Source organism: Schistocerca serialis, chromosome 9 (genome assembly GCF_023864345.2).
Source record: "Schistocerca serialis cubense isolate TAMUIC-IGC-003099 chromosome 9, iqSchSeri2.2, whole genome shotgun sequence".
Lineage (NCBI taxonomy): Eukaryota > Metazoa > Arthropoda > Insecta > Orthoptera > Acrididae > Schistocerca > Schistocerca serialis.
This window is the reverse complement of record NC_064646.1, coordinates 96,704,438-96,726,947: the sequence shown is the minus strand read 5'-3', so window position 1 is coordinate 96,726,947 and position 22,510 is coordinate 96,704,438. Positions and strand designations below refer to the sequence as shown.

Below are 22,510 nucleotides of genomic sequence, written 5' to 3'. Positions count from 1 at the left end.
TCTACTCTTGATGAACTGTGTTATCGTGTTGAAGCTGCATGGGCAGCTGTACCTGTACTCGCCATCCAAGCTCTGTTTGACTTAATTCCATGGCGTATCAAGGCCGTTACTACAGCCGGAGGTGATTGTTCTGGGTACAGATTTCTCAGGATCTATGCACCCAAATTGCGTGTAAATGTAATTACATGCCAGTTCTAGTATAATATATTTGTCCAATGAATACCCGTTTATCATCTGAATTTGTTCTTGGTGTAGCAGTTTTCATGGCCGGTAGTGTAGAACAGTGATAAAAGTGATAGTGCGTCCTCCAGACCAGATGTGAGGGAACGCAGATCAGCAAACCGCAAGTAATTACATTTTTTTTACAAAAAATCGCGAAGTGAACTGTTTGATAATCTATAACTAACAAAACTGTATCATTATAGATACCACTGATTATGCCTTAAAACAGTAGAAGGCGAAACGCTTATGGATTAAATAAAGTAAATAGGAGCAGGAAAAGGCAGATCGATTTGCAAAACAAGTATTTCCGTACGTCATTCTTGCATTCGAGGCGCCAGATTTGCACCTGGCGGCCGAAATTGGAACTAATTTTTTTTTTTTTTTTCCGGCGTAAATCGTTTCCGCATCGATGCACTAGAATATCTACCGAGTTTGGCAGCAGTGCGATAACAATTGCAGCCGACAGTGGACGTCTGCGAATAGGTGAGTCGAAGTGCGGCCCCCCGGTACGCGAAGTGGTGCGCTGAGAGAGTGGCGGGCGGGCGCGGCACGTGTGGGCGACCACGGCCCGCCGCCGCCGCCGCCCGCGCGTCCTTCGCGCTCGGCTGACACGAGCGACGCCCTCTGCCGCCGCAGAGCGCACCAGAGTTCAGCGCCGCGGCCAATGTCAGCGCCGGCGGGACGCGGTGTGACGCCAGCGGGCGAGGCGGCGACCGGCGCGGCCCGAGGCGACACCGACTCAAAGGAAGGCCTCGGCGCTTGTTGGTGACGTCACGTCAGCTAGGCACGGCGAACGCCAGGTCTGTCGCGCGCGGAAACGCCTGCCCGTGCTTGTCACTATAAATCTCTTATTTTTGGACAAAATGTTTGGTACTGTTCTGGATTCTGCAGTTTTATATAGATGAAAGATTTTCTTACTATCGTAAAGCTACAAATGAAGATCATAGTTCTGTATTACTGAATCCTGTCGAAACAAACGTAGATCAATATGAGAAGATGCTTTGCCCCATTGCAAGCTTCGGAAATTTTACATTCAAGTAACTATATTTACTTGATCCATTTTGCTATCGAAACTTAGCCCAACCCCCTTACAATTCACTCGTTTCTATTATTTATTTATTTATTTTCGTTTGACATCGTCAGTGGAAATGTGAACTAATTTATATGTGTAAATGTCCAACTGTTGCCAGGCATTAGATTACAGTCGTTTTCAACGAAAGGAATTCTAAACAGGAAACAAAATAGCTTCATACATCGAAAATACTGCTGAGCTTAAACTTTTCTAAACATGCACATTAGAAAAGATAATTATTCCCCTCTTGCAACTGAAAGGAGAAACTTTATAAGAAAAAAAGTTTTATTTGATAAAACAAGTATCTCTCTTTTGCCTCTTCTTCTGCCCCCCACCCCCTCCCCCAACGTGTACAATCGCAAGATATTTCATTAACATTCAGTGCTCCTCACCTCATAGTCAACCAAGATACCTAAAGAAGAGCACCAATATGTTCACAGTTGCTTGTAAAAGCAACCCAGTACAAACGTAACTTCCTCATATTTACAAATAAGGTAAAGAAGCACGAATTCTGTTGCTGCTGGACCATGAAGTTGTTTTTGTATGTCATTCCTTAAAACAGTTAAGAAGTGTAATGAATTGCACAATTAATTGATTGCAGAAATCTCTCAGAACAATGTGTGTTGGTCAACTACCGCCAATAGTTTCACATTTTCCTGTCAGAGAGGGGGGACACCACCATTATGAGTATGCCTGCAACAGACCTGGCGTTCGCCGTGCCTAGCTGACGTGACGTCACGAACAAGCGCCGACTCCTTCCTTTTAGTCGGTGTTGCCCGAGGCTGGCACCGCCAGACTGCGCCGCCGACTTCTACATCTACATCTACATCCATACTCCGCAAGCCACCTGACGGTGTGTGGCGGAGGGTACCTTGAGTACCTCTATCGGTTCTCCCTTCTATTCCAGTCTCGTATTGTTCGTGGAAAGAAGGATTGTCGGTATGCCTCTGTGTGGGCTCTAATCTCTCTGATTTTATCCTCATGGTCTCTTCGCGAGATATACGTAGGATGGAGCAATATACTGCTTGACTCTTCGGTGAAGGTATGTTCTCGGAACTTTGACAAAAGCCCGTACCGAGCTACTGAGCGTCTCTCCTGCAGAGTCTTCCACTGGAGTTTATCTATCATCTCCGTAACGCTTTCGCGATTACTAAATGATCCTTTAACGAAGCTCGCTGCTCTCCGTTGGATCTTCTCTATATCTTCTATCAACCCTATCTGGTACGGATCCCACACTGCTGAGCAGTATTCAAGCAGTGGGCGAACAAGCGTACTGTAACCTACTTCCTTTGTTTTCGGATTGCATTTCCTTAGGATTCTTCCAATGAATCTCAGTCTGGCATCTGCTTTACCAACGATCAACATTATATGGTCATTCCATTTTAAATCACTCCTAATGCGTACTCCCAGATAATTTATGGTATTAACTGCTTCCAGTTGCTGACCTGCTATATTGTAGCTAAATGATAAAGGATCTATCTTTCTGTGTATTCGCAGCACATTACACTTGTCTACATTGAGATTCAATTGTCATTCCCTGCACCATGCGTCAATTCGCTGCAGATTCTCCTGCACTTCAGTACAATTTTCCATTGTTACAACCTCTCGATACACCAAAGCATCATCTGCAAAAAGCCTCAGTGAACTTCCGATGTCATCCACAAGGTCATTTATGTTTTGTGAATAGCAACGGTCCTATGACACTCCCCTGCGGCACACCTGAAATCACTCTTACTTCGGAAGACTTCTCTCCATTGAGAATGACATGCTGCGTCCTGTTATCTAGGAACTCCTCAATCCAATCACACAATTGGTCTGATAGTCCATATGCTCTTACTTTGTTCATTAAACGACTGTGGGGAACTGTATCGAACGCCTTGCGGAAGTGAAGAAACACGGCATCTACCTGTGAACCCGTGTCTATGGCCCTCTGAGTCTCGTGGACGAATAGCGCGAGCTGCGTTTCACATGACCGTCTTTTTCGAAACCCATGCTGATTCCTACAGCGATTTCGATTGGAATGATCATATAAAATTAATTGTTGGTAAGGCGGGTACCAGGTTGAGATTCATTGGGAGAGTCCTTAGAAAATGTAGTCCATCAACAAAGGAGGTGGCTTACAAAACACTGGTTCTACCTATACTTGTGTATTGCTCATCAGTGTGGGATCCGTACCAGATCGGGTTGATGGAGGAGGTAGAGAAGATCCAAAGGTGAGCGGCGCGTTTCGTCACAGGGTTATTTGGTAACCGTGATAGCGTTACGGAGATGTTTAGCAAACTCAAGTGGCAGACTGTGCAAGAGAGGCGCTCTGCATCGGGGTGTAGCTTGCTGTCCAGGTTTCGAGAGGGTGCGTTTCTGGATGAGGTATCGAATATATTGCTTCCCCCTACTTATACCTCCCGAGGAGACCACAAATGTGAAATTAGACAGATTTTGAGCGCGCACGGAGGCTTTCTGGCAGTCGTTTTTCCCGCGAACCATACGCGACTGGAACAGGAAAGGGAGGTAATGACAGTGGCACGTAATGTGCCCTCCGCCACACACCGTGGGGTGGCTTGCGGGGTATAAATGTAGATGTAGATAGATGTTATAGACAATGTATTTACTTTAATAGTGTTCGAAAGTCATAATATATATATCAGATCATGACATCCAGTCTTACAAATTTCGTTTTTCTGACGGACACAAGTCCAGATCGTCCGCTCGCAAAACTCTACCATCTTTCTTCGCACATCCACCACTGCTGGCGGCTCACATCCAACCGCGCAACGCTACGCGCTGTTAACATCCAACTGCCCAACACTACAATAGCGAATATTCCAACAATGCCAACCAGCAACAGACTGCACACAGCACAGCCAGTGATTTTCATACAGAGCGCTACGTGACGTTACCAACATGAAAACCTAAACAGCCTACTTACACCCTATTTAGCGTAAACATGTCCAACGTATTCCAGGCATTCTAAGCGAGGTATTAGTCGACTACAATATTATTTCATCTTGCAGTGAGGGAGCTTCGGTCAGCTAATCGTGAGTTTTCATCGAGATATTTCACCAAGACACCATGAATCACTTCACAGATTACGCACAGCTGTCTTGAAACCGCTCACAACCCGAAGCGTTTTGCTCAGTCACCGCTGTACTTGTTTACCGTAACGTCACCGCGTGTTTCCGACAAGTGCACTAATATCGCTGTAGGGTGTAGTACGTGCAGGAATCTGCCTTCCGCGGCCCCTCGTGTCACGCCCTGGCCGTGTTTACACTCGCGACCGTGCTGTGCCTGATCAACACGCAACGGTAGAGCTGCCTCTTCAAGTAAATTCTCCTGGGTCAATGATCAGACACATGTCTCAAGAAATGTGGTTGTTGTTTTACTCAGAAGTCGCAGGAATGGAATCTGAAATGTCGAACCACGTCGTCGGGCGTGAATCTTACGATTTTTATACCTCGAATTGTAACAAGATAAAGATGGAATGCTAGACTGCATTGTGCCTCAGAATGCTAACTGCTCTGAGGTGCGATAAATCACGAAGTCTGCACGGTAGTGAAAACTATAATCCTCAATTTTCAGTTAAGATACGATTTGAACAAGCTCCTCTCTGAAGCCAGTTCTGCCCGCCGTATCCTGTTACGATGACACCAGGCGAAGAGACCGCTGTAGGAGAGCTGTATGTTGGGTGACGATTGCCCGTGCTAAAATGCTGCACAATGCAATGGAATGTTTCGCAGTGCACAGCAAGAATAATCGAACTTCGTATAGCAAATAATTTACTCTGGAAAGTCTAAGAGAAAGGATGCGAATATGCGCACGATAGTACGCCAAATGCACATGATCGTCACATCACCAAACTTTCGCTTCCCAGCGTAATTAAGATGCTGAACGTGTAAGGAACTCGGACAGACAATTACTGATATTTCAGATACATTTCAATAAATAGTAAGTCATTTTAGCTCAACAGCAGAATTACACTATTGGCCATTAAAACTCCTACACCAAGAAGAAATGCAGATGATAAACGGGTTTTCATTGGACAAATATATTATACTAGAACTGACATGTGATTACATTTTCACTCAATTTGGGTGCATAGATCCTGAGAAATCAGTACCCAGAACAACCATCTCTGGCCGTAATAACGGCCTTGATACGCCTGGGCATTGAGTCAAACAGAGCTTGGATGGCGTGTACAGGTACAGCTGCCCATGCAGCTTCAACACGATACCACAGTTCATCAAGAGTAGTGACTGGTGTATTGTGACGAGCCAGTTGCTCGGCCACCATTGACCAGACGTTCTCAATTGGCGAGAGATCGGGAGAATGTGCAGGCCAGGGCAGCAGTCGAACATTTTCTGTATCCAGAAAGGCCCGTACAGGACCTGCAACATGTTGTCGAGCAGCAATGTCGCGGTACGATAAACCGCAACCGCGTTGTCTACAAGCCGACCTTCATCAAAGGTGGAAACGTGATGGTACGCATTTCTCCTTCTTACATGAGGCATTACAACAACATTTCACCAGGCAAAGCCGGTCAACTGCTATTTGTGTATTAGAAATCGGTTGGAAACTTTCCTAATGTCAGCACGTTGTAGGTGTCGCCACCGGCGCCAACCTTGTGTGAATGCTCTGAAGAGCTAATCATTTGCATATAACAGTATCTTCTTCCTGTCGGTTAAATTTCGCGTCTGTAGCACGCCATCTTCGTGGTGTAGCAATTTTAATGGCCAGTAGTGTATTAGGTACTGTTCCGCAGAGTCCAACTTTCTGTAATTTTATTCTTGTTGCCCTTACGTGAAATACAAATTAGATGATGTAGTTTTTCTGTACACTTTAGACGATGTAGTTTTTCTCTAACTGGGACGCGGGTTCTGCGAGGTTTCACAGCAAGGCTCTGCGCCACCTTGCCGCGCCCTTCACGCAGCCCACTTTACCGGATTTGCGGAGCGTTTCCTTGACACCTTCGTTTTTCCATCAAACTACCTGGTCTTCACAAACCCATAGTAGAAGCTGCCAGCGTTCTATGTAGTTCTAACCTTCTCCGTTTACGTGTTTTATTTTTCAAGTTTGCATTTTTTGAGTCGCCTATAGATCTTAATTTTTTTAGTTTTGTTACCTGGACCATTTGTTTCAATTATACGGCAAATATAAATGTACTTCAACCAGCAAGTAGTTATCATTCTGTTTCTTAGTTATCACTGTACGTCTTCAACTATATGGCAGCCAAGTTTTGTAAGCCGATATTTTGTTAAACTATTTAGTGGCACAGAGTGACATACAGCTAGCAAACTGCCAGCATGTTGATTACTATCTAAATATCTCCAGATATTTTCTACGTGATTGAGATGAGTTGATTTAGCGAGCCAGTCTAAGTACGATACGGCGCCTCAGTGTTCTTGAAACCAGGTATGGTACGCGTCCAATCCTGTGAAAACGGCCGCTGTCATTTTGAGAGGCAGGAGTGCCCAGTGGCTGAAGATAGAGAAGAAACGGCAACAACTGGCCACCGGGAGCTTTGAAATAAACGTCCTGTTTCATGTTCATGGTAACGCAAATGTATGACCCCAGGTTACTGTACGAGAAACATCCCCAAAACATTACAAAATCAGCGTTGGCCAGAACTACACTCTCAAGATACCGCAGACAGAGTGCCTCATTGGGCGGCTGGTGCACTGAATTCCTTGCATTTTTTTTTTTTAAAAAAAAGAGCCCAAATCGCGACTCGTCGGACTATACTGCCCACTGACAGTCAGCTACTGTCTAGTTTCTGAGCTCTTTGACACACTCAAGAAGAGAAGCTTCGTATGCTGCTTTAAGCAATGGAATTTTGCAAAGCACCCGAATTTAAATGGTTATTGCGGGCAGTTGCTTTCGCAATGTTCGATCAGAAACTGCATTCATGACGGCAGCAACTTCTGTTGTGTTTGGAACTGATTTCCATTGACTCGTCTCCGACCACTTTAACGACCAGTCTTCTTAAGCGTTGTCACACTGCTTGACAATTGCAAAGGCACAGAGATATTGTTGGACAGGAATAACAACAGACAGTGATGGACGACATACGAAATAGAGTTGGAATGGTGTGTTTATAACGAAGAATGGTACAGACTGCACCACAGATAACGGACAGAAATATGGTAGATCTTTGACACAGATCAGACTGCCAACACAGAGATCTTTATCGGACTCTCATAAAGAATATGTCCTTCTTGGGCACTGGCGCAAATTTTGCACCTGATGTTCATGTTGGCTGCCGTACTGTTACGGAGCCCTTGGGGGTATTCTTCCACTCTTCTCTGAAGGCGGTTTTCAGTTCTTGCACGGCTCAGGGAGGAGGATGTTTGTTGAGAAACACGTCCGGCAACAGCATCCCAGGCATGCTCTATAGGGTTTACATCTCTGGAGTACGTATGCCATTGCATACGTTCAAGATCTTCATTTTTCAGTATGTCCGACACCTCAACGATCCTTTGTGGACGGGCGCTGTCGTCCATAAACAGAAAATCGCGAACTACTGCACCTCTAAACAGCCGAATATGCTCGAGAATAATCTCCCTGTAATATCGCTGTGCTGTAGCGGTACCTTGTGCAAAGATACTATAGACCTATAGACCTATATCTCTAACGTCGATCAGCTGTAGAATTTTGGAACACGTATTATGTTCGAGTATAATAACTTTTCTGGAGACTAGAAATCTACTCTGTAGGAATCAGCATGGGTTTCGAAAAAGACGATCGTGTGAAACCCAGCTCGCGCTATTCACCCACGAGACTCAGAGAGGCATAGACACGAGTTCCCAGGTGTTTCTTGACTTTCGCAAGGCGTTCGATACAGTTCCCCACAGTTTTTTAATGAACAAAGTAAGAGCATATGGACTATCAGATCAATTGTGTGATTGGATTGAAGAGTTCCTAGGTAACAGAACGCAGCATGTCTTTCTCATTGGAGAGAAGTCTTCCGAAGTAAGAGTGATTTCAGGTGTGCCGCAGGGGAGTGTCGTAGGACCATTACTATTCACAATATATATAAATGACCTTGTGGATGACATCGGAAGTTCACTGAGGCTTTTTGCGGATGATGCTGTGGTATATCGAAAGGTTGTAACAATGGAAAATTGTACTGAAGGATCAGCAGCGAATTGACGCATGGTGCAGGGAATGACTATTGAATCTCAGTGTAGACAAGTGTAATGTGCTGGTAATACATAGAAAGAAAGATCCATTATCATTTAGCTACAATATAGCAGGTCAACAACTGGAAGCAGTTAATTCTATAAATTATCTGGAAGTAGGCATTTGGAGTGATTTAAAAAGGAATGACCATATAAAATTAATCGTCGGTAAAGCAGATGCCAGACTGAGATTCATTGGAAGAATCCTAAGGAAATGCAATCCGAAAACAAAGGAAGTAGTTTACAGTACACTTGTTCGCCCACTGCTTGAATACTGCTCACCGGTGTGGGATCCGTACCAGATAGGGTTGATAGAAGAGATAGAGAAGATCCAACGGAGAGCAGCGCGCTTCGTTACAGGATCATTTAGTAATCGTGAAAGCGTTACGGAGATGATAGATAAACTCCAGTGGAAGACTCTGCAGGAGAGACGCTCAGTAGCTCGGTACGGTCTTTTGTTGAAGTTTCGAGAACATACCTTCACCGAGGAGTCAAGCAGTATATTGCACCCTCCTACGTATATCTCGCGAAGAGACCATGAGGATAAAATCAAAGAGATTAGAGCCCACACAGAAGCATACCGACAATCTTTCTTTCCACGAACAATACGAGACTGGAATGGAAGGGAGAACCGATAGAGGTACTCAAAGTACCCTCCGCCACACACCGTCAGGTGGCTTGCGGTCGTCGGCCGTTGTGCACAATGCCTGTCCACATCGTAACCCCTAGGCCATACCGATGACGTTCATGAACATTCCGTGGTGTGCAGCGTGTTCCCCCCTCTCTCTTCACAATAACTGGCGCCAGAATCACTTGCCACAGTGAAGCGAGATTTGTCGGAGAACATTACTCTGGACCAATGTGGGCGACCCCAACCGACATGCTCCATACACTGACGAACGCTTTCCCGACGATGGCGTGGTAGTAGTGGGATGCATTTAACAGGCTTCTGGTCATACAAACCAGCCTCATTTAATCGCCGCGAAATCGTTCTGGCAGGGACACGTGTAACAGTGCCGGCAGTGACCTTCCTGCGAGTAGGAGCGAGACGTTTGTGCCGCTTCGCCACTACGCCTACGCATCGACCCTCTTGCGGTGTGGAGGTACTTCTGCAACTACTACCACTATTTCGCATAGCATTTGCACCTTCAGCGACCTTTTTAATCGAGAAACGACACTCTTAGACACACCCATTACAGCACTACGACCAGCTTCGAGCCGTCCAACTGCTCGTCAACGATCGCAAGCACTCAAATCATGTCTCGCAGACATGTTGCCGTACCACCTGGAATGTCGCGTTAATCGGTCCCACAACAACCTCGGTCAAACACTGTGCTGCAGGGACTGTCCAGTCCATACAGAGCGTTCGTACGCAGTCTTTGCTGCTGCCAACACGTTCCGTCCTCGACATTTCCTTTTACCATAAACGGTGTCCACCCCGTTAGCTGAGTGGTCAGCGTGACGGATTGCCGTCTTACGGGTCCGGGTTAGATTCCCGGCTGGGTCGGAGATTTTCTCCGCTCAGGGACTGGGTGTTGTGTTGTCTTCATCATCATTTCATCCCCATCCGGCGTGCTGGTCGCCCAATGTGGCGTCGAATGTAATAAGACCTGCACCAAGGCGGACCTGCCCCGCAAGGGGCCTCTCGGCCAATGACGCCAAACGATAATTTTCATTACCATCAACGGTCGAGTATTCCATAGCAGCTGTCGGTTGTTCTGTTGCAGTTGGCAGTTTTTCCTTGGCAAGAGTCACTTGTTCGTTAGCAATTGTCAAGCAATGTACATGACTGCGAACAGTACGCGATTCCTTGTAGGACACTCCATAGCCCGCGCAGATACATCAACAAATCGAGCAACTTCATTAGAGGTATAGTCATCAGCACGTCCAAACACGATGGCTCTTTTCTGTGCCATTCGTCACGCCTTCTCGTTCAAAAAATGGCTCTGAGCACTATGGGACTTAACATCTATGGTCATCAGTCCCCTGGAACTTAGAACTACTTAAACCTAACTAACCTAAGGACAGCACACAACACCCAGCCATCACGAGGCAGAGAAAATCCCTGACCCCGCCGGGAATCGAACCCGGGAACCCGGGCGTGGGAAGCGAGAACGCTACCGCACGACCACGAGATGCGGGCACGCCTTCTCGTCCACCCATGTTAATGCGTCGGTTCCACACAGCCGGCTAGCACATACGCACTACGTTACTGCCACGGCTTACGTTCGCGATCACGGGTCAAGTGACTCTCTGGCACCAGTCGTACGCCATCTACTGTGCTATACGGCAACCAGCGAGCTCGCTCTATCAATGGGGTGACTAGGATTTTGGGCGGTAAGTTCCCGCCTGCCGGTCAGAACCACACCCCTGTATTCAGCCATGCTGTGCGACTTTAGAATCCAGAAACATCACCCCATCTACCGTTACAAGAAGTCGGCCTAGCAGGCGCATTGTCGACGAGCCCGCCGTGGTCTTGGCCGAGCATGACGCCTCGAAAACCGCCGACTGCGGCTCTGGCCAGGCCGATTCCAGGGTGAGCCACCAGGGTAAAAGTGGGTGTGACGGCCGCGTGGCGTGATTCAGCCGGCGCTCTGGGAACCACGGGGACACTGCCAGCAGGCTTTTGAGTTCCCGTGCCGCTGTCGTCGCTCCCTGAAGCTCGCGCGTGTAGCACCCCAGCGTCTGTTTTTTTCACTTTCCAGGAGGACGCGGAAGTCCCGTAACCTGATTTACGAGGAACTTCGCTCAGTGGAGGAGGAGCGAAAATAAGCGAACACGCACCTCGGGTAATCCGTTGTTATTCCACTGTTTCCGAGAAAACGACCATCAAAGTTTTCAATGTCATTTGGATCCCCTTTAGCACGTGGTATACTCCGCCCAAATGGTGGTCTGGTGGTTAGCATCGCGTCGTCTCACTTTTGCATCCAGTATATGAAACCTGATTCAATATTTTAAACATAGCTGCACAACAGCAACGGTTTCACGTAAAAAATTATAAACAGCCGACCAGTTGCAAATGGATAAAGAAATTCTTTACCAAGGTTTCGACAAATATAAATTTGTCTTCTACAGAAGGTAACAATTTTACATTAGTAAGGACTAATGTACCATCGCCATTTTTACAACTGTCGGCATAGATCCATGTGTCAAAAATAAAATGTAGCCCTAGAAGACAAATTTATATTTGTCGAAACCTAGGTAAAGAATTTCTTTATCCTTTGCAACTGGTGGGCTGTTTATAATTTTATTACGAAACCTGATTATTATCTGCCTTTATTTTATTTTATATTTTTCAATGATTTACTAATGTCCGTAGAAGGTTACTACACCAATGTTTCTTATAAAGTTTGGGGATTGTAAATTTACAAGTGCGTTGTACAGTAAGTGTCATACATTTATTATACACCTGTGGATTACCATCTTTTCATATTGTATTATTCTTATACTTCATTCTTATACCAGTTTGTAATTCTTAGACTTTATTCTTATGTTTATTCTTCAGGAAGATTTGGTGCACTCCCTTGGACGAACCGTCAATTAGGGCGGTTCCCAAGCAACAACTCAAGTACACATGTTATTCCAAAAACGTTATCGTGGAAGTAGGGGCCAGGAGGTGCTGGTGAAATAACACATACTGCTAAGGTTATGTTTTTATTTTAAAAGGCTTTCTCAATAATAATTTTTTAAGTCTGGCATCTAAAAAAAATTTTCAAAAACAATTTCGAATAGCTGACAAATTTTCTTTATGAAAACAACTTCCCAATAGTAAGATTTTAACTTTATATATATATATATATATATATATATATATATATATATATATATAAGACAACAATAAAAAAACTCTTTTAAATAGCTGGCAAATATTCTCTATGTAAAGGATGTTGCAAGGTATGACGTTAACAACTTCCCAATAATAAGATTTTAAACTTGTTATATCTATAAGAGAACAATTCCTTAAAAAAAAAAAGAAAAAAACACCTTGAAGTAGCTAGTCTGTACCAAAGCTAAAATAGTTGTCTCTCCCCAGTTAAGTCAAACCTTCACATTAAAGGCAGTTCCCAAAAAATTTTTCCTTAGCTCGGTGAGGGAGTGACACATGCAAAGGGGTTCAGATCACAATAGGCGGAATAGTTATCGGTGGTCTACAGGGCCACAGCAGATCAGCCCCAAAATGTCCATTACAAGCCACCACCTCCCCGAGCTACCCAAAACCAGAAGATGTAGCAAGGGTGGTGCCTGCACAGACTCCGAACCACAGAGACACGAGACACTGACCCTAAATCACCCAATTGAGGTGTGAATGAAAACGGCCCGACCAAGAAGCAATTACCACATTCCCGCGGACAGGCAAACGAAAACTGTGGTGGAAGACCCCAACAAAACCACTGGTGAAGAAACGCATACACTTCACTAGAACTTGAAAAACCTCCAAACAGTATTCAGCTTCTCACACTCCACCACAGCGCCGGGAATACGTTGCACTTCCAAATGCTCTTCAGAGCCCACCGCTGCCAGTGGTTTCAACCGCCGATAAGAAGACATACGGTCTCACGCGCTGATCTCCTGCACCACGGCTTCTAAGCTTCATAAGCCACGTACATGCGGGTAAGGCAGACCTAGCCCCTGACAGCCAAGAGGTCGGCCAAAGCACGTGGCGAGCACTTGACGACCCCCAACAACAGGGCCCCGCTCGCGCCACCACCTCTCTCGGTCACCGCCCCGTACGTATTCCCCGATTGTCACGCTACCGTACACTTGCTCCACCTCCCGCCCGAGGGCGGTAGCGATCCAAACAGCGCGCCAAACCGAAAGCGCCACCGCAAACACTAGACGCGAAGCGAAAGCACTCCGCCTGGCGCGCTTTTCGAAGAGCCGGACACAACGACGGCTCAATACCGATTGTAGAAACGTTAAACACAGAAATTCCGAACACCAAGAGCATCGCGCGATGGCAGGTTTGCCACAGCGACTTTTCGTCGTATAAATCTCACTCAGGTAAGAAACGTCGTTGACATTGCTGAAGATTTCAGGCGTTGGCAATAATTTCACGACAAACCGCGCGTAGGTGATCACTTATCCAAAAACTGGCGTTTTCCATTGATTATGTATCAAATGGGTCAAATGGCTCTGAGCAGTTTGGAGCTTAACTTCTAAGGTCATCAGCCCCCTAGAACGTAAAACTACTTAAACCTAACTAACCTAAGGACATCACACACATCCATGCCTGAGGCAGGATTCGAACCTGCGACCGCAGCGGTCGCGCGGCTCCAGACTATAGCGCCTAGAACCGCTCGGCCACCCCAGCCGGCCGATTATGAATCAAGATACACTACAGGACTGTCACCAAAAACAGTTTCAAATAAGTTTTTCATTCGTTTATTTTTTTTTTCCTTTTAGACAGTCATACAATTAGTAGACAAAAAAGGAAAAGTTGTTTTCAGTCCATGTAGGAAAACATTCGTGTAGCAATTTTCTACGCACACACGTAGATACTAGTAAATGGAAGACAAAATGAAAATAGCAATCGGGTTTCGAAAACGGGGCACAAAGTTGTGAAGCCACTGCGCCCCCGCGTAGATTGGACCGTTTACTCGCTAATGATGATAATGAGGTCCCACAATCGAGGCGCGTAGGGGACGAAACGTAAGACCCGCACCGCTGACTAGGCCAGGTCCTAGCGGAGGTGGTTTGCCATTGTCTTCCTCCGACAGTAACGGTGATGAACGATGACGATGAAGACGACACAACACCCAGTCATTTCGAGGCAGGGAAAATCCCTGACTCCACCGGGAATCGAACCCGGGGTCCCGAGCGCTGGAAGCGAGAACGCTACCACAAGACCACGAACTGCAGACCTTACTCGCTAAAAGGCACCTAAAAACCTCGAAACCTTTTGACTGTTGTTTTCTCAGAAACAGCCGAGATTTCAATTTACCAGATATAGACTGGGACACTCAGATGTTTAGGGCGGGTGGTAGGGACAGAGCATCGAGTGACATTATACTGAGTGCACTATCCGAAAATTACCTCGAGCAATTGAACAGAGAACCGACTCGTGGAGATAACATCTTGGACCTACGGATAACAAACAGACCCGAACTTTTCGACTCTCTAGGTGCAGGACAGGGAATCAGTGACCATAAGGCCGTTGCAGCATCCCTGAATATGGAAGTTAATAGGAATATAAAAAAAGGGAGGAAGGTTTATCTGTTTGGCAAGAGTAATAGAAGGCAGATTTCACACTACCTAACAGATCAAAACGAAAATTTCTGTTCCGGCACTGACAATGTTGAGTGTTTATGGAAAAAGTTCAAGGCAATCGTAAAACGCGTTTTAGACAGGTACTCTGGACCTACAATACTATTACGACGTTGTGGTGTTGTGACATTAGGTAAACCAGTATTAGATATTGTATTTATTTGAACATAAAAGTTTAATTACTACAACAGTTCGTCGACGAAATGAATTTTGAATGTACGTTTAGTTATCGCTACCTTCACCTGGGGCATCATGTGTCTAATATCGTTTTCGCTATACCTGGCTTGTATCAACATCTATATAATTACGCTCCGCCTCAGATGTTATACAGAATGTCTTAGTTACGCACTGTTATGGCGGGACGGGTAACTATTATCGAGTACTGCACTACACTTCATAGAGACGCAGATACATGACACTGTTTTTCAACAGAGTCATCAAGTCTCTATAAACGACGGTCGGAGCGCTCTAGGGCTTTTTTTATTTTATTTTATTATATTTTTTTATTTGTGGTATGTTCCTATGGGACCAAACTGCTGAGGTCATCGTTCCCTAGGCTTATACACTTAATCTAACTTAAAGTAACTTACTCTAAGGATAACACAAACACTCCCATGCCTAAGGGAGGACTCGAACCTCCGACGCGGGCAGCAGGGCGAACCGTGGCAAGGCGCCTGAGACGGCGCTGCGAGCGCTCTATGAGTCATTCATTTCCTCGGCGACAGAAATTCACTCCTCGGTGACAGAACCATCCGAGAAACACTGTGTGATTGTTGTCATTGTTGGAAAAAATATTTCCCCAGATGTTCTTGCAGTTTGCCGAAAAGAGGGAAATCGCATGAGTCAAAATCTGGACTTCTCGATCAGCATTACTCCAATCTGCGGCCTTGGTCAAATCACTGACACGAATTCGCTACGTCTGGACGCGTCGTTGCGTTTGGTACCTATTCCGCTAGATTTTCACGGTGAATCTGTGTGCAACTGAGACGTTTGCCGGCAAGAGAAGTAGTGTAACGCGTACTTCAACTTTGGAGTACGTTTCGAGTTGCCGCACCAGTGCATTAGCGCACTTCGATGCACCTGTAAGACGTGGCCGGCCGCGGTGGTCTAGCGGTTCTAGGCGCTCAGTCCGGAACCGCGCGACTGCTACGGTCGCAGGTTCGAATCCTGCCTCGGGCATGGATGTGTGTGATGTCCTTAGGTTAGTTAGGTTTGAGTAGTTCTAAGTTCTAGGGGACTGATGACCACAGACGTTAAGTCCCATAGTGCTCAGAGCCATTTGAACCATTTGTAAGACGTGCCACAGAAGAACTGTGTCTGCAGGAAACTCTCTTGTTCTGTAGTGGCCTTGGTGTGGGACTGCAGGTAACTTGCTTTCTGAAGCCCCAGCGTAGTGTCGAGTATGCCACATATCACTGTCGATGGTAATTCTTAAAAAAGACAATGTGCAGTTGAAACGAATTTTTGTTCTTTCCTCAGATATACTTCCATTATAAGACGTGAGGCATGACACAATTCTGTGGATGCTGAAACAAGCCGGGCACGGTTTGAGTAAAACAACACGCACAGTGCCAAGATAACGCTACTGAAAACTAAACGTCCATTCGAAAATCATCCCGTGGACAAATTTTTGTAGAAATTTAACTTTCATAGGTAAAAAAACATAATTTCTCATACTGCTTTGCTTAATGTCGTTCAGTGTTCGCACAAAACTGCAATGTCTTAAGTGTCATAGATAAAGTGAAGTGCACACTAAGAGTATCGAATGAAAATGCTACTTTCCTACGTCCCGGTGCTCTTAAAATGTTTATATAACAAACGGACTGTATTTGCAGAATGTCCTACTTTCTGTTACGTCTAAAAAGTTCGTACGGTAAAAGAGAAATAACGAGGAGAACACGGCAAGTGCCATTTGCGAGAAACTCAATCAGTGGAACAGGGGTCAAAATAAGCGAAAATGTGTCTACATCTACATCTACATCTACATTTATACTCCGCAAGCCACCCAACGGTGTGTGGTGGAGGGCACTGTGCCACTGTCATTACCTCCCTTTCCTGTTCCAGTCGCGTATGGTTCGCGGGAAGAACGACTGTCTGAAAGCCTCCGTGCGCGCTCGAATCTCTCTAATTTTACATTCGTCATCTCCTCGGGAGGTATAAATAGGGGGAAGCAATATATTCGATACCTCATCCAGAAACGCACCCTCTCGAAACCTGGACAGCAAGCTACACCGCGATGAAGAGCGCCTCTCTTGCAGAGTCTGCCACTTGAGTTTGCTAAACATCTCCGTAACGCTATCACGCTTACCAAATAACCCTGTGACGAAACGCGCCGCTCTTCATTGGATCTTCCCTATCTCCTCCGTCAACCCGATCTGGTACGGCTCCCACACTGATGAGCAATACTCAAGTATAGGTCGAACGAGTGTTTTGTAAGCCACCTCCTTTGTTGATGGACTACATTTTCTAAGGACTCTCTCAATGAATCTCAACCTGGTACCCGCCTTACCACCAATTAATTTTATACGATCATTCCAGTCGCTTTCAGTTTTCTATCAGTACCGCCATCAGACCGTATCACGTTCTGCCACATCTCGAAAAAATCAGAACTTCATTGTATACATAAATGCATACTAGGTACGCCGGCCGTTGTGACCGAGCGGTTCTAGGCACTTCAGACTGGAACCGCGCTGCTGCTACGGTCGCAGGTTCCAATTCTGCCTTGGGGATGGATGTGTGTGATGTCCTTAGGTTAGTTAGGCTTAAGTAGTTCTAAGTCTAGGAGACTGATGACCTCAGATGTTAAGTCCCATAGAGCTCAGAGCCATTTGAACCATTTTTGCATATTAAGTAATTAAATGCGATTGGGATAAATTCCGGGAGAAGCAGAAATAAATAAATAAAATCAACATTCATATTGTTGTGTCACTGATATTTTTCAACAAAAAAAAATTTGTGAAATCTTATGGGACTTAACTGCTAAGGTGATCAGTCCCTAAGCTTACACACTACTTAACCTAAATTATCCTAAGGACAAACAAACACACACATGCCCGAGGGAGGTCTCGAACCTCCACCGGGACCAGCCATTTTTCAACAAAATTGTGTTTCTGCACAGTCATGTTGTACCTATATTTATCACATCAATACACAGTAAGTTGAGAATTGAGAACATATCGAATTCTAGAAACATATCTTGAGATTCAGGCGGGCTGTAAATTTAAACAATATTAACGACTCTGTCAATATGTTCGTTGAATGTGAGTTCGTAAATTATGTTTTCGTTCAATCCTATGAACAAAAACAGCGCAGTCGTTTTCAGTTTTCGTTGAGAGAGTGCTGAACGCAGAACTCTGTCTGGTAGAGGGCAAGGGAGTTTCCCTGGAAGCTGTTAGTAGCCATCCGAAGTTAAGTGGCGGTGGGAAAACACTTTAATACAGAGTAACACCACTTGTCAACTTGCTGTGTCATCGTCTAGAATACACGCGCCGCTCTTCAACAGCCGCGGGCAGTTTGTGTGCTCCTCAGCCGAAAATCTGTGTCCACATCGCAAGATGTTTCGTGTGAAAAGCCACAGCTGGTAAGACACACAGCCGCAGCAACTATATAATACTTGTTTCTCTACAAAACAAGGGTGGAGCGGCGAGCCGGCGCCAGAAGAAGACATTGTCTACAGTCAATTACACACTAACTGGTGTTCACTACGTTTTTAGTCTTCTTCTCTTTTGCTGTTATGGATATCCTCTGCACCCGGCTAGAAGAAAAAATTTATTTCGTTACTGTCTTACCCTAGAAGAAGCATGACAAGATCCTGCTCTGCCTCATTGAGGATGGACTTCACGGAATTCGACAGCGGCAGCGTCGAACCTACGTTTTGTCGTTTCGAGAAATTGCCGTGCATGTCCGTCTGGATTCCACGACTATCATGTGAATATCTACATCTACATGATTACTCTGCAATTCACATTTAAGTGCTTGGCAGAGGGTTCATGAAACCACAATCATACTATCTCTCTACCATTCCACTCCCGAACAGCGCGCGGGAAAAACGAACACCTAAACCTTTCTGTTCGAGCTCTGATTTCTGTTATTTTATTTTGATGATCATTCCTACCTATGTAGGTTGGGCTCAACAAAATATTTTCGCATTCGGAAGAGAAAATAGATCTCGCCGCGACGAAAACCGTCTTTGCTTTAATGACTTCCATCCCAACTCGCGTATCTTATCTGCCACACTCTCTCCCCTATTACGTGATAATACAAAACGAGGTGCCCTTTTTTGCACCCTTTCGATGTCCTCCGTCAATCCCACCTAGTAAGGATCCCACACCGCGCAGCAATATTCTGAGGACGAGTGTAAGCTGTCTCTTTAGTGGACTTGTTGCATCTTTTAAGTGTCCTGCCAATGCAACGCAACCTTTGGCTCGCCTTCCCCACAGTATTATCTATGTGGTCTTTCCAACTGAAGTTGTTCGTTATTTTAACACCCAGGAACTTGGTTGAATTGACAGCCTTGAGAATTGTACTATTTGTCGAGTAATCGAATTCCAATGGATTTCTTTTGGAGTTTGTCGGGACCAGGAGGGCCACACCCAATGCCACGCAGGATCTGAACGGCCCTACGCGACTAGTTTGTAGGATGTGACGTCCGCCAGTTATGCAAAACACCGTTTTTTTTTTCAGTACCCTAACACGTTTCAGCACCACTGTGCCATCATCAGTGGGTTTCCGTTTTACTCATTCTGTAATGTGAACATTTTTATTAAATTATTACAAAATTATGTGGATGCTTAGTTCATACAATAGTTCGTTTCTTCTTGTTAATACCTTTACACTTGGTATGCATGATTTTTTCCAGATCACTTTTGTATTATTTACTACAGGTAGCTTGTCATCTGCAATGCAATGCAGATGACAAGCTACTTGTAGTAAATAATATACAAGTGATCCGGAAAAATGTATAGACATTTCTCAAACAGTTATCGCCAAATACAGAAAAAATACGTCACTTTTTGTAGGCTGCAGTCGAAAGTTCACAGAAATTACTATGTTGTGCTTCAAGCATGTCACCTCAGAAACAAGAAGTTCGAAGGATGATGATCAAATGTAGCGTACTGTGCGTAAGTAGGCGTGAAAGCCACATATTGTGCGATAACAGACAAGCACTGCAAGTAGACACCTCCATTAAATATCTGGGAGTATGCACACAGGGCGATTCAAAGTGGAACGACCACACAAACCTAATCGTAAGCAAGCTAGAAGCCACCGTGAGAGGCAGTGGATGAATCTTCAGTAAGTTGTAACTGCCCAAGACCGTTTCATTCTTCTAAACTCAATTGTTCGATACCGGATTCTTAGGAAATTAATCGCCCAATACTGCTTTTGGTCGAATTTCCGCGATCTTCATTCTTTGTTCAAAAATTCAGCTTTTTCGCTACTTCCGTTAACGTTCCAGTGCCCGTTTTACAAATTATGATAGTATTTTAGAATGATTTGCTAAAAAACAGTTTGACTCCAGAAAGATAATCATCCTGATACTGGTCACGATCAATTTAAATAAAAATAAACGGAATGGTATTGTATAAAGTAAGGTACGTTTTAATGCAACAAACTAGTGGATGAAATCAGAATTTCATCAATATTGTGAAAAACACGAAGAATGTTTTACTGAAAATAATCAGATACATACTCCGACTTGACAGTTCTTTGGAGTTGTTATTCGCGCCTCTACTGCATAGATTAAGTTGAAATTTTGTTTTGAAAAGAAAAGGAGGTCGGACGTATTGCTTCGAAATTGTTTGTTAACTACTGTCATAATATCTGATATCAAGAGCCAGTTTATATGGAATTGTATTTGAAGGTGATGTCAAATATTGCAGGTGTTGAAACAAAGATTTCACAATAAATGATGGTGTTAAAATGGGCCGGCCAGAGTGGCCGAGCGGTTCTAAGCGCTTCAGTCTGGAACCGCCCGACCGCTACGGTCGTAGGTTCGAATCCTGCCTGGGGCATGGATGTGTGTGATGTCCTTAGGTTAGTTAGGTTTAAGTAGTTCTAAGTTCTAGGGGACTGATGACCTCAGATGTTCAGTCCCATAGTGCTCAGAGCCATTTGAACCATTTTTTTTCAGAACGGCGTGTGTACCGCGAGCGGCGTTCCAAGCAGAGAATCGTCATTGAGTTTCTTTTTGGCACAAAACGAGAGCAGCGCAGATATTCATAAGCACTTGGAGAATGGCTACGGAGACCTGGCAGCGAACAAAAGCACGGTGAGTCGTTGGGCGAGGCGTCTGCCATCACCGCAACGATGTCGCACTACCCTGTCCCATCTTCCGCGTATCGGTCGGCCGCACACACCCTCGGAAAATTGAAGGAACGACTTCAGTCTGGTGGTTGCCACAAAAATGCAAACAAATTTCTCCTGCTCCATGACAGCGCAAGGCCTCGCACAAGTCTGCGTGCCCGAGAGGAGCTCAGAAAACTTCATTGCACTGTTCTTCCTCATCCACCCTACAGCCCGGATCTCGCACCTTACATCTATTGGAGCCGATGAAGGACGCATTCCGCAAGAAGCAGTAAGTGGATGATGGGGAGGTTACTGATTCAGTAAGACGTTCCCTACGACCAGTAAGGTGGCGTAAGACCGTCACTTTGAACGACGATTATGTTAAAACACGGGGTTTAGTAGCCAAAAGAGTGCGGAATGCTATGGTGTATTACAACCGTGAAAAGACCGATGTGCTTTTAAAAAAAGAGACATGTTGGAATACTTATTGAACGCTATCCAAGCACCGCTGCCGACGAAGCGAAGTGACTGAGGTACAGACATGTACACGTCCTAAAACCATTATTACACGACACACCTAAGGTGTACACGTTAGGTGTAGCCGACCTGCCACCTAGCCGCAGAACAGGTGAAGCTACGATTTTAGCAGACGGTTCATCCACCGGACAGAAACAGGGGCGGTTCTACTCTGCCGTGTGTCCGCGCGTGCGTGGTAAAGGCGGTTTTTCCGCGCATGCGCAGAACGCAGCATTTTCACCGGCATTTCTGCTTGTTATTGTTTTTACGCGTAGTCAGCAGACGAGAAATCCTACAGCTATCCTATACGTTTTTCACCGAGTAATTTTTTTTAATGAATACAGTAACAAAATAAATGAGGATTCTCTTTTTTTAAAATTGACGTTTAGAAAAGCTGCACATACAATGATATCTCCTTATTGCAGAAGGTGTCGCCACGTTGTAGGTGTCGCCACCGGCGCCAACCTTGTGTGAATGCTCTGAAAAGCTAATCATTTGCGTACCAGAGCATCTTCTTCCTGTCGGTCAAATTTCGCGTCTGCAGCACGTCATCTTCGTGATGTAACAATTTTAATGGCCAGTAGTGTATGGTGGGTGTGTCGTGTAATGCAGCATTCAAGCAGACACACAGTTCGTTCGCCGAAGTGAGACAGAGCCAGCAGGCAGATGTAACTCGCGTGCGGCGAATGTGGTCAAACACCGACTACTCGAACAAGTGTAACAAGCGCGCAGAGCCGGCGTGCTGACAGAACTGCGTGCGCTTTGGCGGAACGATAGCCAGCTGTGGCGCGCGGCTAACATTTTTCTCGGAATACTATTCCCGGGAGCGGAGTGAGGGCTAATTCTGTGACATAATGAGTAAGCAGGCCGGGCAGCGGTGGCTGCGAGCGCGGAGGGGCCCTGGCGGGGGCGACGACTGCCGCGGCAGCTCACCCACCTGCGGGGACGAGGCGCCTGCCTTGCGCCCGGCCCGAGCTGC

The 22,510-nt window shown here is 45.5% G+C and overlaps 1 protein-coding gene across 1 annotated transcript in view; it reads left to right on the top strand.

The window, feature by feature from the left end:
* LOC126419395 (glycine-rich protein 1-like) overlaps positions 1 to 22,277 on the top strand; it is a 53,674-nt gene extending 31,397 nt beyond the window's left edge. The window contains exon 4 of the mRNA XM_050086584.1: positions 22,144 to 22,277. Coding sequence (XP_049942541.1) covers positions 22,144 to 22,277 — 134 coding nt within the window. The remainder of the gene's footprint in view (positions 1 to 22,143) is intronic.
* The last annotated feature ends 233 nt before the right edge of the window (positions 22,278 to 22,510 follow it).